We start from the raw sequence: 9,232 nt of genomic DNA, 5'->3' as shown, positions 1-9,232 counted from the left end.
CTTATTTGTGGATATAAATTATCATGCCAATTAATAGCTGAATCTTTTCTTTTTTATTTTCAAACATTAATATTCTTCACATATATATATATATATATATAGAAAAAGAAGAAAAATAATTCCTGAAAGGTGGTTGTCATCGATATCAAAGAAAAATTCATTTTGATAACCGATAAAAAGAATCATATCGAGTGGCAATTATTGCGTATGTTCTCTCGAAAATCTAATCGAAAATCGGGAGGAATAGGGTGAAGGGTGGATCACCCTAGCCGTGAAGGGGTGGAGAGCTGTAGACTTTGTGCATCGGTAAAAATGTTAAAAGAGGGTTGGTCGAGGAAAAAGAGAATAGATATGGGAGGGTTGGAAAAAAATCGGGGGAGGGGATAGGATAAACGATCGTAGAAGAGGGCGGGTGGGAAGGGGTTGGGAAAAAAAGAACCAATCGCGTTCTGGAGTTTTTAATTAAAGCCGATCGGTGAGCATCGATTAATGGTACACCCCATAGTCGTTTTCCTCATGGTCGTTGTCATTGTCGTTATCGTTATCGTCGTTTTTGTTTGTGGTGGTGGTGGTGGTGAAGGTGGTGGTGGTGAAGGTGAAATACCGGAAGGATGCTAATATGCAGGACACATTTGTGTGTGTGTTTGTGTGTATACTAGCCTCGTTAAAAATCGATTCGGTTGATCTGTTCATCGTTTACCCGAGAAACCAATCATGTTTTACAGATTCATATGTGTCTCTAAAAAAAGAAACATAAAAACAGGAAGATTTGTTTCAAACGGTAATATTTGCAATGTATATCCAGATTTATATAATGCCTCGATTAATTATGCTAATGGTTTAAGTGATTACAAATTTATTCTATGATTTATTAATTAATTTTATCAATTATTTTTTTGTTTTTCTTGTTCGCCATCAATTGGAATTATTATTGGCACACGTATCGATTACCAACCTCGATAAAGGTTCTTTAACTTTTATGTATACCCGTGTTAAAGTATTTTTTTTAAATTTTTGTTAGGAGAGTAACACATTCCTGTATTATTATTATAATTATTATTATTTAATAAATCGTAGGATAATTTGTTCCTCATTGTTTTTTTTGTTAAGAAATTTAATTTCTTTTCAATTATTCGAAATTATTCTTTTTTCTTATTCTAAATTTTTAATATTTAACAATTATTTTATATTTTTCCTATTATTTAATTTTTATTATTATAAAGAAAAAAAATAGATTTGTGCGATTAGATTCTTAGTTTTTGAACGAATGAAATGCACTTACTAACAATAGTGTACGAGCCACCAATAGGACAACGACGAAAGTCAATGTCACTGGTCGTGTTCAAAAATACAATCTTTGGCTTGAGTCCCGTAGTCTTTGAATTCTAATACCCTGACCGAGATTTTGCATGAGACAATGTCAGTCAATGCTTTTAACGTTTAAACGTTGCACACAGTGTACTCTTAACGAATTTATTCTTTTCTACATCTCTTTGTTGGGGGAGGATTACTTTTTTTTATATTTAATTGTCAAATGTGTTGTCAATTCGACGGATGTTTGGCATGCATTAGATCATTCGAAAGATATTTTCAAAACAATCGAAGAAATACCAATGGAAGATTCGATTACGTCAAATACGTCCCATTGCGTGAGGTATATTAATTTGTTTTATAAATCAATTCATTATTAATAATAATTCATCTCGAATTGATAGTCATTCGTATTATTTTTTTTTAGATTAATCATTACTGTTCACGTTTTGTTTTGTTGCCTGCACGAGTCTTCCACTCTTTTTCTCGTTCAGAATTAATTAATAATTATAATAAACTATTTTTATATAATAATAATCATTTTTTATATTAACTATATTATTAATAATATTTCGACAATTATATGTTGCTCGTCTTTTAATTGGATTTATTTTGTTCTTCTAAAATAATTATCTTACTTGATAAAATATTATAGATAGCATAGATCGTAGTTGTTTGAAACGTTAATTACTTGGAACAAATTTATCCAATGATTGCTAGAGAAGAGGGGAAGGAGGAGGAGGAGGAGGAGGGAGGAGGGCTATCAGTGCGTCAATTTATCGTCCAATTGCGTGTGCAGGAAATAGGAGGACACACGAGGATAACTTTTCACAGTCGAGTTCGAGTTCGAGTTCGTCAGAGTCGATTTCTCGTAAATCTGTTAGACACGCGTTAAATGGCGCGAATTTTATTTCCTTTTAGTGTCGGCTGATTTGAATATTTTTTTTCTCGGATTAACGAACGAAAGTTTCCTGTATGTTAACAAAAATTTGTGTATATGTGATACATTTGTAATTATATGTACATACGTGTGTGTTTTTGTGAACGAAACTATAATCATTTCATATGTAATTTCAAAATCGTTTAAGAGGAAATTTTGAACGAATGGTGGACAACACGATTCTTGTTTCATTGGATACGCAGAAATTTTGTTTCTAAATTTAAATGATAATTGGTACACCTCCAAACTGTCAAAATGTACAATTTAGACGTGCATTAACGTTACGTTATTTTGGCAGAATGTTGAATGACTTATGTGTACGTGTTCAATTATGCATGTATGCATGCATGCGAATATATATAGTGAGTTTATATATAAAGTGCGCTAAAATATTTGAATCCAATAACATTGAAAATCTTCCAATTGTTCCAACAAGTATTGTCATAATATAGTTTCGTTATTTCAAGTATATTTAGTATTTTAATTGATTTTAAGTCAATTTTTATTGTATACGTTCGTTATATATTTCGTTTATTATTATTATTATTATTATTATCTTCTATATGGTAATTTAAACAAAAATTGATTAACACTTTTCGAGATTTTTGTTTTAGATCATAATTCAAATTTTATAACATTATAGTTTTTTTTTTTTTTTCTACGACCACGATTTATAAATAGATTTTTAGAAAAAGTTTTCAAATAGATGTAATTGATTTTTAAAATGACCTAGAAACTTTCGGCCGTACCCCTTTGCCAAGTAGTCGATAAATTTATTCAATTTGATCAATAATTATTTTGCGATGACAAAATGATTATGCGATAGGAAACAAAAATTAATTACAATATAATGTAATCATAATTAACACATATTCTCCGTCTGATTAATAGCATTATACGTAAATCAATAACACACGTTACATTTAATTTTCAGAATAATTTATTTATCGTTTAAATATAATCTTATTAATAACAATTGATTATATTTTTCATTGTGCATTAGACAAATTAACAACATTTTCCTGTAATATCGAATTTAACATCAAATTTGAATTTAAAATGTATAGAGATTTAAATCGATAAAATAATAATTATAAATTAATATCATTATTACAAACTATATCCTCTCTCTCTCTTATTGTAAATCTGTCATACCATTTAACAACAATAAACACGTGCAATAACAAAATCCAATTGCAACAAAAATGTAAGTGCAGAAACAAATAAAAGAAAAAAACCACATATTCGTTTTGAAAAGGTACCGAATAAATTTCTCTACTCTTATAATGCATAAATATAAAATAATTCATTAAAAAAAAAAATGATTTCTTTTGGGGGGTTTTTTTTTTCTTTTCACGAAGGATTCATTAACTATTTATTACGAAGCCGGTCGTCGTCTCTCAATAACAAGGTATACTTGCGAACGATAAATTTGAGCTGTGAATATAAATTATGCAGGAGTAACGTTACGAGCCACACGAGTTAACCCGTTCCTTGCACCATGCAATTGCATGTCTGCCCACGTAGAAAGTGGTGCAGAGCACCACCGGAGTTCTTCTTATCCAGGTATTAATGATTTCGAACAACAACTGCTCGAAGCGTTTTATATATACAAGTATATCGAGTATACTTTCGTAACTGAACTTTCATTTCAATTTCAATCTTCGAAATATTTGAAATTGAATCTCATTCAGAACATCTTCATCTACTTATATTTATTATTTTTGTTTTTCAACAATTAAATATACTTATAACAATATTATATTATTTATATATATAATATTGTTTGAAGATTTTGGAAATTATATTTAAAATTGTACAAATATTGATTTTTGTTATATCCATGATTATATTTTATTTGAATTATTTATTTTGTTTTTTTTTTTTTGTATTAATCGTCGTATTTTTATTTTTATTAATTTCCATAATTGTTATATCCCTTTTTCGTTAAAAAATAATTCATTCAATTTAGTCTTATCGATCTATTAAAATTGTTATCTTACACTTTTATCGTTTGAAATTTTCATTCTTTCCAATTAGACACTCATTTAAAATGATATTCGTACATCGTTATATCGAAATATTTCTTTAGAATTTTTTCCTCTTCTTCTTTCTTTTTCATTTATCAAAAACTCTCCTAGGTTGTTCTAAGATTTGAATTAAATTTTCTCGACAAATTTGAAGGAGAAAACGTAATTACTGTTTCGTATAAATATTCTACACACACACACACACAGACACAGCCACACATGTATATATTACGAATCTCTTTGATAATAATCTGCGTGTTGGTGCTGGTAACAGCAAAACATGCCTCGAAAAATCCGTCCCTGCCCTTTGACCCGGTTAAACCAAAATCTGTTACAGGATGCATCGACCTGCACGCGCGGCTCACTCGAAAAGTAATTTGTAGACGTTAACCAAGTCACCGTGTCACGTTTCCTTTCCTTATTTTTTTTTTCTTTTTTTCTTCTTTTTTTTTTGTGCCTTTCCTTTCTACTCGTTTTTTTTCTTTTTTTTTTTTTCTTTTTTCTAAGTTTTTCTTTCGAAAATTAATAACGCGGATTTATTCTTGCAAATAAATCTCACGCTAAGTTTGCATTTTTTTTTTTTTTTTTTTTTTTTTATCAACTTCGTAGCTTGACTACGACGATGATGATGATGATGATGATGATGATAATAATAATAATAATGATAATAATTTTATTTTGCTTTTATTCGGGGGGAGGGGTAGTGATGGGAAGGAGGAGGAGGAATAAAAAAGAAAACGAAAATTATTGAAATTAAAATTTAATTTTGCTAAAATAAGTTGTTTCTTTTTTATTTTATTTTTTTCTTCACACATATTTCTTATTTTTCTCTTAATTATTAATAATAACTATACCGTACGCGTTATTTATATCGTTAAAAAATAAAAAGGAGGGAATAAACAGTGAACATAAATTATGCGCTTTTACTTTCTCTGCAGTTTAGTGAAAATTAATTGAAAATGAAAAAAAAAAAAAAAACAAACTATAATAAATTATTAGGAATATATATATATATTTTTTTTTGTATATAGAATTAAGAATAATCAAGGAGAAAAAAATTATTAATATTTATTACAGGATGATGTAAAGAAATATAACCAAAGAAATTGAATCTTACGATTAGAATCTTACAAGGAAGTCATAAATTTGCAAACTTATGCATTCACTCGCGTACTTAATTTACAACGTTTTAACAAATCAGACACACATTACATACGGACACACGTTACATAGAGATACACACACACACACACACACACACTGTCCATCCAGGAAGATGATTTTCAAGGTAACTATGAAGTTCGAGTACTGAGACATCAAAATGATAGTACAAGTAAACCTATCGTTTTCTTGCGAGACCTATTTGAATACACCCACACGTTGTTAACTAATACCTTAGCCTTTGTAACCTCTTACAGATAATGATTTATAACATTTTAATGACGAAACGAATATCACATCGTTGTAATATACGCTATAGGCCCCTTATTAAACGTCATTTATCTTATTTCTTTCTATTATTTTTTGTTGTTTGGTTTGACTTTAAGAAAAATTCGTAAAAAAGAGTGTCGAGAAAATCAGCTCGCGTTTAAAATTAAAAAAAAAAACATTTTCCTTTATTCTCAAGTAAAAAAAATTAAGATAAATGATTTAGATAAAAAAACACGCACACACACATTTGTTTATGAGACATTTTTATGAGTACACCCCCACCCCCTCAATTTCAATTTAAATTAAATTCAACCCTTTATTTTAAATTAATATTAAATTAATATTAAAATATATCCAAGGACACCATTCGTCTCAAAGGTCAAATAAAATTCCTTTGAAATATAACTCTCGTTATTGAACATGTATAAAAAATAACAAAGGAAAAAAAAGTTATATTACTCTTTTAAGCACAATTTTTATTTAAGATGGAATTAAAATAGGGGAGAGGGGGTTATTGTTATTCGAATATAATATATTAATTGCGATTATATCCTAATATACATAAATATACGTTCAGAAAGTGTCTAAGAAAAATCCTCAAGGACACAGCCCGTATATTTTGAATAATATAAACGATGGTTAAATAAAAAAGACGCTGAACTTTAGAGATTAAGGTAACATCTAATATTTTCTAATGTATGGGTCTCATATATTTCGTAATATAAAAATAACAATAAAATAAAATTTCAAGTTGCAGAAGAAGTCCCAATAAAGGGACAAAACGTCCAACTTATCAAAACGAAGTTCTATTTCTTTTGAATGTACAAATTCCCTAAGATACATTTTTATTAATAAACGATGAGATTAATCAAGGAAAATTTTATTTAGTTTCTATCGAATTCTCTTCTCTTTCTCTCTCTCTCTCTTTCTCTCTTGGGTGTTTTCGCAGTTAGGCACATGCAAAGAAGGTATCTTCCTTCCCCCTTCTTATCGTGATGCATTTGCCAAGATCGATAGTGCATTAATGGAATACGGAAGTTGTTTCTAAATATAGGCCATCATAGGTAGGGATGAAAACTGGTGCTTCATGAAATCGAGGAGATTTTGAGTGGTGAAACGAACGAACGAACGAACGAACGAGAGAGAGAGAGAGAGAGAGAGAGAGAGAGAGAGAGAGAGTACACGTGCACGAAAGAAAGAAAGAAAGAGAGAGAAAGAGAGAGGGGGGGGGGAAAAGTAGGATGCAATGTGTGGTGTTTAAGATATATGTGTGTATGTATATGGTACAATAAGAAAAGGATAGAAAACTTTTCGAGTGCACTGACCTTCGACGAGTGCTCTAAAACCGTGTGCGAACACTGCAAACCATAGCTGCATCACCCGTTGACGATGCATTCCTCTCTTATCCTCTCCTCTCTTCTTTTCTCTTTAAACTTTCCTCCGACATGTTGCAATAACACTTGCAGTTTGCTTGCTTGCTTGCTAACTTGCTTACTGCAACCTCGTGTTTTGTTTTTAACCTTTCTCTTCTTCTTTCTATTTCATTCGTCTTCTTCTTCTTCTTCTTCTTCTCTATTTTTTTTTTAGTTCTCTCTCTTTCTCTCGTAGATTTTTTATTTATCGCATTAATCAATCCATCGTTTTCCTTTCCATTTGGAATTGATTTATTTTGTTCTCTTGTTTACTTACGTGTTTGCTTAAACTATTCCGATTTCATAGAAATGATCCTTTTTATTTGCCTCATTTTTTCTTTCTTTTTTTTTGTTATTGCAGGTCGAGGCCGGTGACGTCATACTCAGGGTAAACGAAGTCGATGTCAACCGATTTAGTACTAAAGAAGGTAACGTATACTCTCATTTTAAAAAGAAAAACCGATTTAATTATTCTCCGTCTGTTACATTTGTTTAAATAAGTATCTTCAAAGATATACGTTTCACGATTACGTTTCTTCAATCTTACGTATGTATTATTTTCTTTTCTCATTACTGATTTATCGTCTCGTTTTATCTCGTTCTCTTTCATTCGATTATTCATGTTTTTTTTTTTTTTTTTTTTTTTTTTAATGAATCGCGTGAAGGTATTAATCTTCGGAGTGAAAATTTCGTTTCATTGAGCGTGCTCATATAAAAAAAAAAAAAACACTGCATTATTACGTAAGAAAAAATATAATCGAACCTTTACGTGCTCCGATATGTTACCCCCACCACTACCACCAGTTCGTTTACGAATACTTTTACGTGTTACTTACTATTACCGTGATATAATTCAACTCTTGCAACGATATATTATTATACATCAGTAAAAGAAAAAAAAAAGATAGATGAAAGGGTTGAAATAATCAAAAAAAAAAACAACACCTCAATTAACCATACCCCCCATTCGAAATTTTTCTCTTTCGTCTTTCTCTTTGCCTCCCCCCCCCCACTCCTCATTATTTAACGAGTTTTCTCACGACTATCGATAATATTATCGATTATTACGACTTTCATTTCCGACTCTAGTTTCTCGTTAATGTGAAATTGTCTTTTTAATAGTCTCGAAATGTCATCCCGGACTTCTCGTCCGATGGCTTCCTATTTCTTTCCCTTTCCAAGCTGCTTTATTCATAATTAATTTGTTATTGTTGATGTTTTAAATTGAGCATTAGAGAGATATCAAATTAAACGTATAATGACGATTGAAATAGTACTCGACAACACATTGGAAAACAGAATACGTAAGGATTTATTTGTTATCATCTAACTGTCGTGATTTTTTTCTGAAGAATCTCTTCAAATTTTCGATTTATCTGAAATGTTTCATTTTTCGATTGAATATTCATTGAAAACAAAAAGATAATTAATTCGATTTAATATAAACGTAAGAATTAAATATTTTATTTGTTGTGTGTATTTTATATAAATTAATATTTTAATTATTATAATTCGTAATTTGTATATATATATAATCAGGTTTTTATTGCACAATTTACAAAGTTTTTTACAATGTCTTATCATTATTTCACTTATATTTATCTTACATTTTTGATTTATTCTCAACTAACTCACCCCTCAGCTACCAATAATTAACAACAATCTTAAAATTAAACTATCTCGTAATTTTGATATTCATTGTATTTTATTTTTCTCATTTTTCGTATTTACTTATCTATTTGTTTCTTTTTCTCATTTTTCTTTTTTCATCAAGTATAGACACGATTTATGTCATCTTGTCAGTGAGTATTCATATAACAGTATAAAGACAATTAATTTGATTTTAAACGCAGAAATTGGTAATTTATCTTTTATTATACACGTCATTCACACTATTTCTCTTTTCATGATGAATTTGTATTTTATTTCTCTCTTTCTCTCTCTCTCTTTTTCTTCTATTTAGAGATTATGTCATATCATTTATCTCTCATTGTCAGTGAATACTCGTACTAAAATGATTCATTTGATTGAAATCTAATGAAATTTTGACGCGTCATCGAACCAATTAAATGATATACGAAACTATATTTTACAATGAAAGTTTTTTT

General features: G+C 29.5%; 1 protein-coding gene across 13 annotated transcripts in view; it reads left to right on the top strand.

The window, feature by feature from the left end:
* LOC106789166 (PH and SEC7 domain-containing protein 2) overlaps nt 1-9,232 on the top strand; it is a 72,038-nt gene that overhangs the window by 37,953 nt on the left and 24,853 nt on the right. For 8 of the 13 annotated variants that reach the window (XM_014753184.1, XM_014753141.1, XM_014753160.1 and 5 more), the window contains one exon: nt 7,486-7,552. In XM_014753184.1, coding sequence (XP_014608670.1) covers nt 7,486-7,552 — 67 coding nt within the window. Of the gene's footprint in view, nt 1-1,465; nt 1,655-2,343; nt 2,486-2,505; nt 2,569-7,485; nt 7,553-9,232 lie in introns of those variants that run through there. The other 5 variants (XM_014753194.1, XM_014753210.1, XM_014753176.1 and 2 more) reach the window with 4 other exon arrangements.

The sequence above is a fragment of the Polistes canadensis genome, unplaced genomic scaffold (genome assembly GCF_001313835.1).
Source record: "Polistes canadensis isolate GaletaPanama2010 unplaced genomic scaffold, ASM131383v1 scaffold_6, whole genome shotgun sequence".
In the NCBI taxonomy this organism is placed as follows: domain Eukaryota; kingdom Metazoa; phylum Arthropoda; class Insecta; order Hymenoptera; family Vespidae; genus Polistes; species Polistes canadensis.
This window is presented reverse-complemented; position numbering and strand designations above follow the sequence as displayed.